This window comes from Bubalus kerabau, chromosome 2 (genome assembly GCF_029407905.1).
Source record: "Bubalus kerabau isolate K-KA32 ecotype Philippines breed swamp buffalo chromosome 2, PCC_UOA_SB_1v2, whole genome shotgun sequence".
Classification (NCBI taxonomy): domain Eukaryota; kingdom Metazoa; phylum Chordata; class Mammalia; order Artiodactyla; family Bovidae; genus Bubalus; species Bubalus kerabau.
Genome location: NC_073625.1, coordinates 129,752,764 through 129,769,236, shown reverse-complemented (window position 1 = coordinate 129,769,236; position 16,473 = coordinate 129,752,764). Strand labels below are relative to the sequence as shown.

The window sequence follows — 16,473 nt, the reverse complement described above, 5'->3', positions numbered from 1 at the left end:
GGGCTGGGCCACAGCTCCGCGGTGCGCACGGCTCTGGAGGGGTGCAGAAGCGAGCCTGGGGTTGGAGGAACTGAAACCGGCTGGAGGCACTTACAAGTATCCAACTTGAAGAATGTTCCTTAATTTAATCCAAAGTTCCCCAAGTGCTATCCTACAAATTGAACCTGGCTTCGCAGAGGCCAGGGGCCGGATGGCAACCATTCCTAGGGGGTACTGAGTGAACAGTCCGCTGGGCCCCGCCCACAGGCCACTGGCTGCCAGATTCGTACGAGGCTGCAAGCACGAGATGTAGCGATGAGGGGCTGTAGCGAAGCACGAGAAGATGAGATGTAGCGGAGAGAGAAGACTTGGGGCTGTACTTCCCGGAGAACACGCGTTTGAATCAGCCTTTATAATGCCAAATTTGTGACAACCAATTCAGCCTTCCACTGAGAATTGACATTAGCCCTCAACTGACATTTCCTGAGGTCTAAAATCCCTGATTTTAAAGCATGGCTCCAAAGGCTTGATTTAGCTTTATAAAGCTGCCACAAATCTTTGGCTACTATGCTATAAGAGTTCCCCTCCCTCCTGTGCAGAGCTAAGGTAATCCTCCAGGCTAAAGGTCAGTCTGTTTCAGGCATGACAGGGTATCAGACAATCCCTGGTAACACAAGCCTTCCTGAATTAACACAAGCCCTCAGTGTGCACTGCAGACCAGTTACTAGTAACTATCAATACAACATTAATTACCCAGTGCACCATCTCAAGCATATACCTGGACGGTATCCAGCCTGCACCTCAGAGGAACTGCAGTATAGCCCTGGCCAGTCAAGAGAGACTCCTCTCCCAAACCATTGCGTGGCTGGTCTTAGCTCGGGGGCACAGTGACGTGACACAACAACTGCCCGAAGTGGCCGCAGCTCAGCTGCCTGGGCCCCGCCACGACCCAAGGCAGCAGCAGAGGAGCCCCACGTTCTGTGAAGATGCTGGGAGACGACACACCTGCTCAGATTACCCACCTGCTCTGTGTGACCTCCATGCACCCACGGCCGTGGGTCAGCCACTCGGGAGACTCGTGACTAAAACACTCCGTCCTGCAGGAGAAAAAAGAGAGCAGCTCTTCTTGTTTTGACTCCTTCATTCATTAAACAGTTAAAAGAGCACTTACTATTGCTTTGTGCCTGGAATAATGCTGGATGCCTTCAGGAGGTTTACAGAGCAGTGGGTGACAAGACATGGAAACCAGTTAAACAGAGCTTTCCAGCAGCGGAAAGAAGGCCAGTGGCCTGGCCTCGCCTCACCACCCGCAGTGAGGGTGGGCAGCAGGACTGGGCAGGAACGCAAGGGTCCAGGCCCACGGGTTCGGCCACAGGCAGCCAGGGCTGGATCACGGAGGGCCTTGGTAGCCACACTACGGGGTTCACAAGCAGTTTTTTACAGGCGACAACAGGAAACGACTAGAGTGTTTTCAGCACTCTGTGGCCATATGGTGAAGTACAGCACATTTTAGAGAGCAGCTGGAGAACAGTCTTTACAGTCAGGTTAGGGACAAGGGACTGGGACTTAACGCACAGGTGCTGAGAGTGGAGAGAAGGGCCTGGATTCTAGAAACAAGAGGTGAGAGAGGGGATCTAGAATGGCCCAGGTTTCTGGCTTAAGCCAGGAGTGACATTTGACATGCCTGCACAGTGGGGGTCCAGGACCTAGAACTATGTTTGACAGGCAGCAGACACAGGTACAGAGTGACAAGCTCAGAAGACAACTTCACGGAGGTAAGTGAAGCCACAGAAGTGGAGAGGAGAGCGAGCTGAGGCTGCACGTGTGGGACCCCACACTGCAGAGCGCAGTGGAGGCAGCACAGGCTGAGGAGCACGAGCACGGCCTTGGGGTGATCACGTGCCAGCAAAGCAGCCAAGATGAGGAAGGAAGGTACCTCAGCGGGCAAACAGGAGAGCAGGGGCAGTTGCCAGAGCTTTGGACAGTTAGGCTTGTGCTTCTGGAGCTGGACGCTGACCTCCAAGGCCTCGCATAGGTAGATACTTGACCTTCTAAACATTCCTTCTCAGACAATCACAAATCAGAAAGAGGAGACATGTCTTCACTGCCTGTTTTTCGGGTCTGCCCACAGACGTGAATCTCATTTTGGACTCCATGTGGAAGGTCCATATGATCTCAGCCTCCCGTCCCATCTCTGAAAAACATTTCTTGCCTCATCTGTAAGTCACAGGGTTGTTAGTATCAGCTACATATTCAGAAAATGTCAAAGCACAGCAGTGTGACCTTGGGCGGTTCCCACACACGACCACCCTAGCACCTTACTGGCAAGATGAGGGCTAGGTTAAAAAAAATTACCTTGCCTTGAAGTGACATTAGTTTAGAATAGAATCCCCTGCCTGGTAAGAATGACCAGTACTTCACAGTAGAGAAGAGTCTGGGCTGGTGGGGAAGATGAAGAACCGCCATAGCTGAACAATTCCTTGGTGTTGGGCACATACTGCCATTTAGCTCTTAACATTATGTGAGGTGGGCACCGCTCCCTCACTGTCATGAAAACCAATGCTCTGTGCCCGCCACCACACAAGGCGGGCCCTCTACAGCACAAGGTGCAAAATTTGGCATAACCTTTTGAGATCACCAAAAGACCCCAAAACTCCCCTATAAATCCTTTCAAGAAAAACTTTTAAATTCTCAAATTGCATTTCCTAGAAATAATTCTCAATCACGAGAAGCTGTTCCACTACAGTGAAGCTACGACAACAACCCCTGTCTGCTATGTCAGTAAGAGGCTCCACTTCAAAGAATGTACATTTTCCAATATAAGATGCAATTAGGCTCAGATTCAAGTTTGAATTTATCCAAGATAGTTCCTTCTAATTCTTAATTTAGCTATAATTTTAACCTAGAAAGCAAAACCTAAAAATAGCTTTTTGTATACGACACTCACTGCCACAAAGTATTACCTACCTTTCTTGGGAAAAATTTAGAAAACATTGCAGCTGTTATTTCAGACCATGCCAGAGAGAAGATGTTCTTAATTTTTACCTGTCAACCAAGCAAGGAAAGGGGTAGGTAAGTAAGAGTAAAGATTTCGCAGAGGTGCTAGGAGGCCGACATTAAAAAGCAAGCACCTCTGGCCTTTCCGTGTGCGCACTCTTCAGGTTCAGGCGCGTGTTAAGCACAACAACGAGCAGCGCGAGTCCAGGCCAGCACTAGTGCTCTTCAAAGGAGACACACACCCTCTGTTTACAAACTACAGAGATACAAATCTTTATTTCACAACTTTGTCATAATTCACTTTCTAATGAGACATGTTCTGGGGACAATTTAAAATACTGGGAAAGCTAGATGCTGAGTATCTTCCAGGCAGGAGCAAAGATGTGGTCACTCCAGGGCCGCTGCATTCCTGGGCCTTCAGGCAGCACAGACCGGACGCGCCAGTATTGTCCAGCCCCAGTTACTTAGAGCCACCTCCTTTTTTGGGGCTGTTAGTCCTCATTTCATGCCAAATTTTCACTAGAGGCTCCCTGTTCTTCCAAATGAGTTCATGACCGTAAGTAATATACCATCTGGGGAGAAGAAGAACAAACCAGGTCCGACATTCAAACAGTGTGACATACAAATAACAAGCACCATGATACCACGCTGACATTTTAAAAACCGAATGCCACTGTCACCTACTATCCAGCATATTAAAACAGCTGATTATGTAACACAGATCAGTGACTTACCTTTAATATACAGACTATATAAAAGATGGAAGTAGAATGGAACCCAACGTGACTACTCCGAAAGCACCACACGCATACTACTTTTAATTCACCACAACCCTGCAAGTCAAATACTATCACTCTTCCCATTTACAAACATGAAGAAATCGAGTCTGAAAGAACGTCATTTGCCCAAACACTAACAGCTTCTAAGTGGTCAATCAAGGACTCACTCACAGGTCAGACTGATTCTAAATCTGGACTCTTTTTTATTATGTCAAGTGTAAGAAATGTCAAGAGTTAGAATTTACTAATAATGATGGCTAAACTTAAAACAAGAGAAAGAAGACCACCTAAGATTCAAATGCAATTATAAAACTCTTACAAGAAACAAAACACTTGTCAGGACTTTCCATTAATAAAGTGTCTTCTAAAATCTTTTTAACCTTATTTCAAGCAAAGAGTCAAACACTTTAATCTTATGGGTACATTGTTTTGATTATACTCCTAAGTTCAAATGTAACTGGTCATTTGGTTAAATTAAAATTAGGAAAATATTTCAAACTAACTTCTGCCTCTTCTTGGCAGCAGCATCACAGTCTAGTGCTCAGTCTGAAACTCCAGCTCTGCAATGACTCCCTGTGTGACCGTGGACAATCTCTCAACAGCTTCCTTTCTACAAGCTGGAATATCTCACAGGATTTTAAGAGTATTAAATTAGACCTTAGCTTAGGCACATAGTAAATATTCAATAAACATTAGCTATCATTACTGCAGCAGTACAAGGTGAAGATCATAAAATGTGCTCCAGGGACATAAAGTCAAAGAAATGTGCAGAAGGTTACTAACAGAATCTGTACCATTTTGTAAATATTTCTTAATCTAGATTAAAGATGTCAGAAAAGATGAATTCTGGATATGACTGAGATCGAGTAAATGAAAAGAGCTGAAATTAGAAACAGCAAAAAGAAAGGATTCCTCTGCCTTTCAGATCCTGGACTTTAAAAAATGCACCTGATCCAGTTTTCAGAACAGAAAAAGGTCATCTAATTATAGTTGAGAAAAAATAAAAAACTGCTGAGGAAAAAAAAAAAACTGCTGAGGAAAAGCTCCTTTAAGTACACATTTAAGCATACAGGTAAATTTAGAGTTCATAAAACGGAACCCCTTTCATCACTCTTTCTGTTTCTCATACTGTAATATCAGGTCAGTTCTTACTATTTATAATGTGTTGCTGTTAAAGCTCAAACTCACACATGCTATTCTTTAATCATCACTGAAAATTATAAATGGCATAATGGCATTTAGTTCCACCGCCTACTGGGCAAAACTGCTCCACTAAGAATAGATTTTTCTTTTTTTTTTTAATTAAGAAAAACTAAGTTTTCCCATTGTCATGAAATAAAGTAAAAATCAAATAAAGGCCAAAGGTAACATCTATGCAAGAAAACAGGGGCCATCATGGACCCAGCACACCAGACAGACAGTCTGCTGAAGGGCCTCTCATCTGTCTGAAGTTCTATGGTGGCGTCGCTACAGCACTGCTGTGTTTTAGGCCTGAACCACAAGTGGGAGATCTTGTAACAAGATTACAAGACAACTGTAACCACTATGGTGTGAAGGGCGGGAAGGCTTTGGATCTGGGTACAGATGCTCCTCACTGATGACATCTGGTCTCTACTCCATCCAGGCTGCGGGCACCAGCACACTCACCGCAGGCAGAGGACCAGTTCCACCCACTCAGGGTGTCTGCCCAGCACTGCTGAGGTCAGCAGGGTGGGGGCTGGGCAGGGCAGAGGTGGCTGGAGAGTAGGGGAAGGAATACAGCACAGACTGGGGGCTGGGGAACAGTATCCAAGAAGGACTAGGAACTGTGACAGGTCATGAGTTGGGGTGATATGAGGTTAAGGGTAGCGTAAAGGCACAGAGGGTCTCTCTCTACAAATGACCAAGGCAGGATAAGGGCCAAGAGACTCCCATTCCCACTGCACATGTGAAGCGGCTCAAGACCAAAGCAAACCACACTGCGATTTCCTTGTCCTCGCAACCCTACCTGCCCTGCTTCCATACCTGAACTAACTGCCCTACTCTACTCTGCCTTCCTCTGGGGTAGGGAAGGAGAGGACCAGAGAAATGTCACTCAGTCATACTCACACTTACATTCCAAAGAGAGCTCCCCCAAGATGTGCTGCATGATCAAAAAATTTCCATCCCAGGATCATTCCTGCTGTATCCATGGCAATAATGGCTTTTAGGGCCTGAAAGCCAGAAAAGAGAACAGAACTGATACAACTTTGATTGTTCCAGCATTGACATTTCTAATTTAAGGGCAAGAATTCAGTCAACGTAAAAATGTCACCCTGTCCCCAGCACTTCACGTCATAAAAATACTCACATTCCCTGCTGTGAACGTGAACATTGGAAGGAAGATGATGGCGAGTCTCCCTTCCGGGATCTTAGTGCAGACAGCGGCAAGGACAGTCATGATTGCGCCAGACTGCAAACCAACACACAGGGGAAAACGTGAAACTCTAACTGTGCAACTGTTTAGGACTGCTAAGTCTAAAGCAGAAATACTTCTTCCAGAAAGCTTACAAGCCATACATTTCTAGGGAAGCACAAAGTTAAACAGCTTTCCATTACTAATGTACAAAATAACAAGCAAAGGGGCTCCAAGTCCAGGATACAGTAACCACCTGGCAAGGACTAACCTACAGGCAGTAAGATGTAACAATGTCAGCACTTGACAAACTTCAGGAACCTTGTTACTGTATCACATGCATCACCTTATTTAGAGACTAAAAATGGACTTCTCAAACCTCAAGAGAACTCCTTCAATCAGCGAGTGAGCATGAATTCTCCCGATACGCACATGTGTGGAATTCTTCCCAAATTTAATGCTTTATCGTACCTCATGTGAACTTTGTATCCTATTTCATAACACTAAATATTTTCCTTAAAAGAATTTGACAAATGTTCTACTCCAGGAAAGCACGCCAAATTTGTCCCGTGGCTCTCCATGACCCACCCCTCACAGAATCCTCCCAGGGACACACATGCATCTGCCTGCTTGAGAAGCACTTTCCTTTACAACCTTGTATCTGAGAATAAAAATAATCGAAACTTCACAACCTTATGACCAGTAAGTCAACCATCTCTTGTTATAACTGAAATTATAATCGCTATACAGTTTTATCATCTATAGTGTTTTTCCACATTGCTACAAATCTTCATAATTTAAATTGATGATGGCTATGAAATACCTGCTGGATAAATTATGATAATTTAAACTTTCTTAATGTTACACATGTTACCAATTGCTCTGGATGGTACAATAACTGAGAAACTGGATCATAATCCCTTGTTTACATTAAATCTCAAGATCATGATTCATTCAAATAGTGGGGCCCTATGCTAGATGCTGAGGATACAGAGGGAATAAAGTCAACAACTCCTGCCTTAATGGACCTGACAGACTGGTATGAAAATAAGTAAAAGCAACAAAGCATGATCAGCTATGATGGGGAGTCTGGCAACCGCCAAACTTTTCCAAAGTGGTATTAGTGTTTTACTCTATCAGCATTACATGAGACTCCAGTTTCTCCACGTCCTCACCAGCACCTGGGATGATCTATTCATCTTTGAGATAAAGTGATGAGATATCAGTATGGGTTTTATTTTCATTTTCCTAATGATGAATGACGTTCATCTTTTCATGTGGTTATTTGTTACTCATACCTTCTTTGAAGCATCTGTTCAAACTTTTGCCCATTCTATAATTTCTTTATATAGTCTGACTTCACATCTTTTATTAGATTTCTGACAGGCAAATATTTTCTTTTAGCATGTTATCTTATCTTTTAACACTGTCTTTGGAAGAGTGTAAATTTTTAGCTTACATGAAGCCTGATTATCATTTGTTTTCTTATGGGTCCTGCTTTGCGGTGTCTCAACTATGAAGTCTTCGCGTCTAATGTAAGATCACAGTGAGTTTTTTCTATGTTTTCTTCTGTAAGTTTTTATCTTAGGTTTAACATTTCGGTCTGTGTTTCACTTTGAAGAAAACTTCAAAATACTCCTGAACCAGGTTTAACTTTTAACATTCTGCCACATTTCACTTATTTTCTCTCTCTACTTTTTTATCCTGAAACATTTGAGAGTAGGTGGCATATATCAGACCCTTTTACTCCTAAATACTTCAGCGTATACTTCCTTATATTAATATATCCTACAAAATAGTTCTCAATTTCAAGAAATTTTATATTGACACAATATTTTCATTTAATCTACAGAGCATATTCCAGTTTTGTTAATTGTTCCACTAGTGACCTTGTAGCTGTTTTCCCCCATGTATTGCATATAGCTGTCCTGTCTCTTTGCTCTCCTAAAACCTGGACCATTTCCACAGCCTTTTTTTTTTTTTAAAGGTGGGCGGTGTCCATTTTCATTGAAAGCTTCTGACTAAAAAAGGTGAAAATAAAGAATCTCTGCATAGAGTAGGCCAAACATTTTCCTAAACAGCAAGTTGTGAGAATTCCCTGGTGGCTCAGTGGTTAAGAATCTATGCTTCTACTGGTTTGATCCCTGGTTGTGGAACTAAGATCTCGCCAGCTGTGCAGTACAACCAAAAAATAAATACAATAAAATGTCATTTAAAAAAATAAAAAGCAAGTTGCCATTTATTCAGACACATAAATACTTTTAAATCTGTATAGATAAAGGTCACTTTGAGAAAATTTTAGAAGGATAATGGGACTGTCTATCTTTAAAATAATAAGTACAATAAGTTACAGTCACAAAAAAACTGGCTTTACATAGAATGTCTACTAAGACTTTTCTTTAATATTTAAATTTCTGTAATGAGCACTTTAGGCTTTCCAGGTGGCTCAGTAGTGAAGAATCCGCTGGGACTCCAAAAGGCCTGCAATGCAGGTGTCCTGCACTCAATCCCTGGGTCGGGAAGATTCCCCTGCAAAGGAAATGGCGACCCCTCTAGTATTCTTCCCTGGGAAATCCCATGGATAGAGGAGCCTGGTGGGCAACAGTCCATGGGGTCGCAAAGGAGCTGGACATGACTTAGCAACTGAACAAAAACAATGAGCACTTTAGATGGAGAAAATAATCATCGATAAAGAAGGAAGAACCCCTCAGAAGAAATGGAGTAGTCCTCACAGTCAATGAAAGAGACTGAAATGCAGTACTTGGGTGCTCCATTCATTTTCAAGGCAAACCATTCAACATCACAATTATCCAAGTCTGTGCCCCAGCCACTAATGCTGAAGAGGATGAAACTGGATGGTTCTATGAAGACCGTCTGACACCAAAAAAAGATGTTCTTTTCATCATAAGGGCCTGGAATGCAAACGTAGGAAGGCAAAAGACACCTGGGGTAACAGCCAAGTTTGGCCTTGGAGTACAAAATGAAGCAGAGCAAAGGCTAACAGAGTTTTACCGAGAGAATGCACTGGTCATAGAAAACACCCTTTTCCAACACAAGAGACAAATCTACACATGGACATCACCAGATGGTCAATACTTTAATTGGATTGATAATATTCTTTGCAGTCGAAGATGGAGAAGCTCTATACAGTCAGCAAAAACAAAACTGGAAGTTGGCCTAGATCATGAGCTTCTTATTACAAAATACAGACTTATATTGAAGAAAGTAGGGAAAACCACTAGGCCATTCAAGTATGACCTAAATCAACTCCCTTATGATTAACAGTGGAAGTGACAAATAGATTCAAGGGATTAGGTCTGGTGGATAGACTGCCTGAAGAACTATGGAAGGAGGTTTGTTAACACTGTACAAGGAGGTGGTGACCAAAATCATCTCCAAGAAAAAGCAATGCAAAGAGGCAAAATGGTTGCTGAGGAGGGCTTACAAACAACTAGGTAGAGAAGCGAAAGGCAAAGGAGGAAAGGTAAGATATACCCATCTGAATGCAGAGTTCCAAAGAATAGCACGGAAAGGTACAGTCTTCTTAAGTGAACAATGCAAAGAAAGACAGGAAAACAGAATGGGAAAGACTAGAGATCTCTTCAAGAAAATTATAGATACCAAGGGAACATTTCATAGAAAATGGGCACAATAAAGGACAAAAATGGTACAGACCTAACAGAAGCAGAAGATATTAAGAAGAGGTGGCAAGAATACACAGAAGAACTGTACAAATAAGGTCTTAATGACCCACAAAACCACGAAGGTGTGACACTAACCTACAGCCAGACATCCTGGAATGTGAAGTCAAGTGGGCCTTAGAAAGCATCACTACAAACCAAAGCTAGTGGAGGTGATGGAATTCCAGCTGAACTATTTCCAATCCTAGAAGATGATGCTGTTAAAGCGCTGTACTCAATATGCCAGAAAATTTGGAAAACTCGGCAGTGGCCACAGGACTGAAAAAGGTCAGTTTTCATTCCAATCCCAAAGAAGGGCAATGCCAAAAACTGTTCAAACTACTGTACAATTGCACTCATTTCACATGCTAGCAAGGTAATGCTCAAAATCTTTCAAGCTAGGCTTCAACAGTACACGAACCAAGAATTTCCAGATGTACAAGCTGGATTTAGAAAAGGCAGAGGAACCAGAGATCAAATTGCTAACATCCGTTGGATTAGATTATAGAAAAAGCAAGGGAATTCCAGAAAAACATCTACTTCTGCTTTATTGACTATGCTAAAGCCTTTGACTGTATGGATCACAACAAACTGTGTATCTTTCAGGGAGTCATGAACCCAAACCCATATAGACCCAAGAAGTCTGCCTCCTTGGTTAGAGGTAAGGATCTTTTATTCTCCACTCATAACTTGATTATACAGCCTATGCTGCTGCCAAGTCACTTCAGTTGTGTCCGACTCTGTGTGACCCCATAGACGTCAGCCCACCACCCAGCCTCCCCTATCCCTGGGATTCTCCAGGCAAGAACACTGGAGTGGGTTGCCATTTCCTTCTCCAATGCATGAAAGTGAAAAGTGATATGCATAAAGGTCAACTCATTAATTAGGAAACCAATTTTCATAAGTACTTTTCTTTATTTAATCTTCATGTATGTTATCATATAAAAGCTTTTTGTGGGTGATTTTTTTTAACTATGAATTTTAAATCAATTTGCTTTAAGAAGCCTTTTGCTTCTGCAAGCTACATACTGCTAAAAACCCCAGGTGTTATATGTAAAACAAGTAAAAGACAACTCTGAAAAGCTGAGAAAGGAAAGCAGCCCAGCTGGAAACCTTAGGAGCCAAGGAACAACATAGTGGTGAGTTTTCTTTTGGCCTAATGCTGCTCAGACTGGGCTCTGGCGAAGCTCACAACCTGGAAACACCAATGAACTCAGACAAAATAGGTCTGTACCCAAAAACGCTCACTCTAGCCAAAGGAACAAGAAAGCAGTCTAGCAAGACAGAAAAGTTTTCAGACAACAACCACTCTACTCCAGACAAACACGACAGAAACAACCATGGCCTGATCCCCATCAGCAAAAGCTGAGTGGAGTCTGGACTTCCCTTCTTAAAGACTAACAAGGCACCCCACCCTCTGACAGGGTGGTGTCAGTGGAGGTCACTCACGCAGCAGTAATAAGGCACTCTTGCTCCTCCTAGACAGAGCGGTATTAGCAGAGGTCTACTGAGGAGCCAGAACTGCCCGCCCTGCAGCAACAAGAGCCCTTCCCCACCACTGTCAAAGGAGCTGGAGTGGGGAACCTGGACTACCAACCTCACCCGGCACTAGTGATCAGAGCACTGTCAGAGGAGGCCTGCCACACAGAGTTAATTAAGATTGAAGTCTCATAATGTAATATCCAAAATGTCCAGGTTTCACTTAAAATCACTTATCAGGGAATTCCTTGCAGCTCCAGTGGTTAGGACTCAACACTTTCAGTGCCGTGGTTCAGGTTCAATTTTTAGTCAGGGATCTAAGATCTCCCAAGTAGCACGTCCTGGCCAAAAAAATAAATTAAAATTAAAGTCACCCATTACACCAAGAACAAGAAAAATCTCAACTCAAATGAGAAAAGACAATCAATAGATACCATCAAGTTGACACAGATGTTAGAAATATTTAACAAGCATTTTAAAGCAGCCATCATAAAAGTGGTTCAACAAGCAATCACAAACATGCTTTAAACAAGTTAAAAAAGAAACAGCATAGAAATAGAAAGGCTCAAAGAAATAGAAGATATCAAGAAAAATGAAAACTAAAAACTGTAATAACCTAAATAAAAACAACAAATGGCTCAAGAAGAATGGAAAGGACAGAAATAATTAATCAGTTACCTTGAGACAGAATAGCAATTACCCAGTCTGAACCACAGAGAAAAAACAGACTTTAAAAAAAGTTACTGAGGTTTTAGGGATAATAAACTATCAGTTTGTCAGAGCCCCAGAGAGAGAGAAGAAAAAGGGCAAGGCAGAAAAGGTATCTGAAGAAACGGCAGATCAACTCCCAAAGACATAAACCTAAATATTCAAGAAACTGAGCGAACCACACACAAGATAAACACAGATGTCCATGACGAGACACACAGTCAAACTTCTGAAACTAAAGACAAAGGAAAAGGTCTAGAAAGTGGTACTAGAAAATGACATCTTACCTACAAGGGGAAAAGCTACTTGAACAACAAAGAATTTCTCTTCAGAGACTATGGAGGTGAAAAAAAAAAAAGTGGCACATTTTTCAATTGCTGAAAGAACTGAGCCTGGAGTTCTATATCCAATGAAAATATCCTTCAGAAATGAAGGGAAGAAAAAAAAATGAAAGGGAAATTAAAACACTCTCAGAACAAAGAAAACTTGAGAATCCGTCACAGCAGACCTAACTGGCTAGGGGCTAAAGGAATGGCTAAGAGAAGTTTTCTACACAATGAAATGACAAAAGGAGGAAATCTTGGAACATCAGAAAGAACAAATCAGGGAAAAAGTAAAAAATTATGTGTAAATACAATAGACTGTCCTTCTGTCTTGGAATTTTCTAACTCATGTTTATTGGTTGAAGCAAAAATCATAAATGTATGCAGAGGAAATATTTAAGACAACTAAAATCTGGAGAAGGTATGGGGCAAAAAGTGAGATAGGGCTCACTTCACTCAAACTGGTAAAATGATACTACAAGTAGATTGTGGTAGGGATATACATAGATTGTAGTACCCAGAGCAAAGGTTAAAAAGTTATACAAAGAGATATACTCCAGAACACTATTGGTGTTCAGTCGCTAAGTCCTATCCAACTCTTTGTGACCCCATGGGCTGCAGCACACCAGGCTTCCCTGTCCTTCCAGAACACTATAGATAAGTCAAAATGAAATGCCAAATGAATCTGCACTAGCTATCGTTTTGTTTCGCTTGCAACTTTATAAGAAAGAGACTGAAGATACTCTACCTAAGCATGAGAAATCAGTTTATGTATAGTTTAGATCAGTGATAAGCTAAAGCAATGAAGTTACAGCAAGCAGATTATCATAATATTGGTATGCAAATTCAGCCAATGATAAACTATTTATAAACACAACCATACAAAATCTATGGGATGCAGCAAAAGCAGCTCTTACAGGGAAGTTCATAGCAATACAATGCCTTCTTTAAGACACAAGAAAAATCTCAAATAACCTCAATCCTAACCCACCACCCAAAAGAATGTGAAAAAGAACAAACAAAACCTCAAGCTAGCAGAAGGAAGCAGACATTAAAGATCAGAGAGGAAATAAATAAAATAGAGATAACAGGGGGAAAAAAAACCCAACACAGTAAACAGCTGGTTCTTTGACAGGGTAAACAACACTGACAATTCTCTGGTCAGGCTCACCAAGAAGAAAGGAGCAAAGATCCAAATAAACAAAATAAGAAATACAAGAGGAAAAATCATAACTGATACCACAGAAACACAAAAAGCCATTAACAGAATACTGTGAACAAATATATGCCAAGAAATTTGACAATCTAGAAAAAAACGGACAACTTTCTAGAAACATACAGTCCACCAAAACTGAATCAAGAAGAAATAAATAATTTGAACAGAACAATCACTAGAAATGAAACAGAATCTAAAATTTAAAGAAAAATCCCTGAAACAAAACTCCAGGACCAGATAGCTTAGCTGGGGAATTCTACCAAACATACAAAGAAGAACATAATACTGCTCCTTCTTAAACTCTTCCAAAAGACTGAAGAGAAAGGAACACTTCCAAAGACATTCTATGAAGCCAACATCACCCGGATACCAAAAGCAAAGACAATACCAAAAAAGAAAATTACAGGTCAGTATCTTTGATAAATATAGACACGAAAAAAATCTCAACAAAATATTAACAAACTGAATCCAACGACATATAAAAAAGCCATACACCATGACCAAGCTGGATTCATCCCCAGATCACAAGGAGGGTTCAATATATGCAAATCAATCAATGTGACACACATCAACAAGAGAAAAGACAAAAACCACACGACCATCTCAACAGATACAGAAAAAACATCTGATAAATTTTAACATTCACTCGTGATAAAAACCCCTACAAAAATGAGTACAGAGGGAACATAACATAATAAAAGCTATTTATGACAAACCCACAGCCAATATAATACTCAATGGTGAAAAGCTGAAAGCCTTCCTGCTAAAATCTGGAACAAGACCAGGATGCCCACTCTTAGCACTTCTTTTCAACATGGTATTGGAAGCCCAAGCCACAGCAATCAGACAATAAAAACAAATAAAAGGTATCCAAATTGGTAGGGAAGAGGTAAAACTGTCATTATACACAAATGACAAGCTACTATATATATATCAATAGAAAATCCTAAAGACTCCACACAAAAACTACTAGAACTGATAAATGAATTCAGTTAAGATAGCAGGACACAAGTTTAACATACAGAAATCAGTTGCCTTTTTTTACATTAACAATGAAATATCAGAAACTGTAAACAAACAATCCCCTTTAAAATCACATAAAAAATAACAGAAACCTCACCGAGGAGGTGAAAGATATATGCTCAGAACTACAAAATAAAGGATATTAAAGATGATACAAAGAAATGGAAAGATATCCCATGCTCTAGGCTTGGAATAATTAATACTATTTAAATGGCTATACTACCTAAAACAACCTATAGATTTAATGAGATCCCTATCACATTACCCATGACATTTTTCACAGAACTAGAACAAATAATCCTAAAATTTACATGGAACCATAAAAGACAGAATTGCCAAAGCAATCCTGAGGAAAAAGAACAAAGCAGGAGATATAGTTCTTCCAGACTTCAGACAATACTACAAAGCCACAGTAATCAAAACAGTGTGTTAGCATTGGCCCAAAAACAGACATGCAGCTCAATGGAACACAACAGAGAGGCGGGGGCGGTACCCACACACCACTTAATCTTCAACAAAGGAAGCAGGAATATAAAATAGGAAATAGCCTCTTTAGCAAGTGGTGCTGGGAAAGTTGCAGAGCTGCACCTAAGTCAATGAAGTTAGAACATACCCTCACACCACGCACAAAAATAAACTCAAAATGGCTTACAGACTTAAATGTAAGATATGATACCATAAAACTCCTAGATCATAGGCAGACCATTCCCTCACATAAATCATACCAATGTTTTCTTAGGTCAGACTCCCAGGGCAATAGAAATAAAAACAAAAATAAGCAAATGGGATCTAACCAAGCTTACAAGCTTCTGCACAGCAAAGGAAACCATAAACATAAAAAGACAACCTATAGAATGGGAGAAACTATTTGCAAATGATGCGATGGACAAGGGCTTAATTTCCAAAATATACAAACAGTTTATACAATATCAAAAAACCAAACAACCCAATTGAAAAATGGCCAGAAGTCCTAAATAGACAGTTTTCCCAAGGAGAAATACACAAGGCCAATAGACACATGAAAAGATGCTCAACACTGCTAATTATTAGAGAAATACAAATCAAAACTGTAATAAAGTAACATCTCACACTGGTCATAATGGCTGCTATCATTAAGAAGTCTACAGATAAAAAAATGCTAGAGAAGGTGTGGAGATGAGAGTGCAGATTGGTGCAGCCACTGTGGAAACCGGTATGAAGATCACTCAAAAAAAACTAGAGTTGCCATATGATCCAGCAATGCTACTTCTGGGCACCCAGACAACACTATAATTCAAAAAGATATATACATTACTATGTACATAGCAGCACTATTTAAAATAGCCAAGACATGAAAGCAACCTAAATGTCCACTGACAGAAGAATGGATAAAGAAGATGCGGTACATATGTATAGTGGAATATTACTCAGCCATAAAAAAGAATGAATAATGCCATTTTTCAGCAACAAGGATGGACCTAAAGATTATCATACTAAGTGAGAAAAAGACAAATACCATATGACATCACTAACATGTAGAATCTAAATACAACACAAATCAACATACCTATGAAATATAACCAGGCTCACAGATATAAAGAACAGACTTGTGGTTGCCAAGTGGGTAAGAGGTAGCGGGTAATGTTTGCTTCCCAACTAAACTAAATTTGAAGTCAAAATCCATGTCTGATTCATCCAATTGGTCTTCACAAAACAGGTACTTAGTTGACAAATGAGGTACAGAACAGATTTGAGATATATAAATTATACTGGCACCGAATTTTATATAGAAAACATTCCACAAAGAAAAAAGGGTAGGGGGCTAAAGTTAAAGCATAAAGGTCACAGGACAAGATACCGGCCTCATCAGGAAAATTAAGTAGAAACAAATCTGAGGAACAGACAAATTATGGCATGATTATTTTACATAAGGGTG

The 16,473-nt window shown here is 40.8% G+C and overlaps 1 protein-coding gene across 3 annotated transcripts in view; it reads right to left on the bottom strand.

Annotated features, from left to right (window-relative positions):
• Nucleotides 1-3,224: 3,224 nt before the first annotated feature.
• The window catches only part of PARL (presenilin associated rhomboid like), a 138,088-nt gene continuing 124,839 nt past the window's right edge, over nt 3,225-16,473 (bottom strand). For all 3 annotated transcript variants that reach the window (XM_055568928.1, XM_055568929.1, XM_055568927.1), the window contains 3 exons: nt 6,085-6,186; nt 5,850-5,947; nt 3,225-3,548 (listed from right to left, as the gene is read on the bottom strand). In XM_055568928.1, the coding sequence (XP_055424903.1) occupies nt 3,437-3,548; nt 5,850-5,947; nt 6,085-6,186 (312 nt within the window). In that variant the 3' untranslated portion in view covers nt 3,225-3,436. The remainder of the gene's footprint in view (nt 3,549-5,849; nt 5,948-6,084; nt 6,187-16,473) is intronic.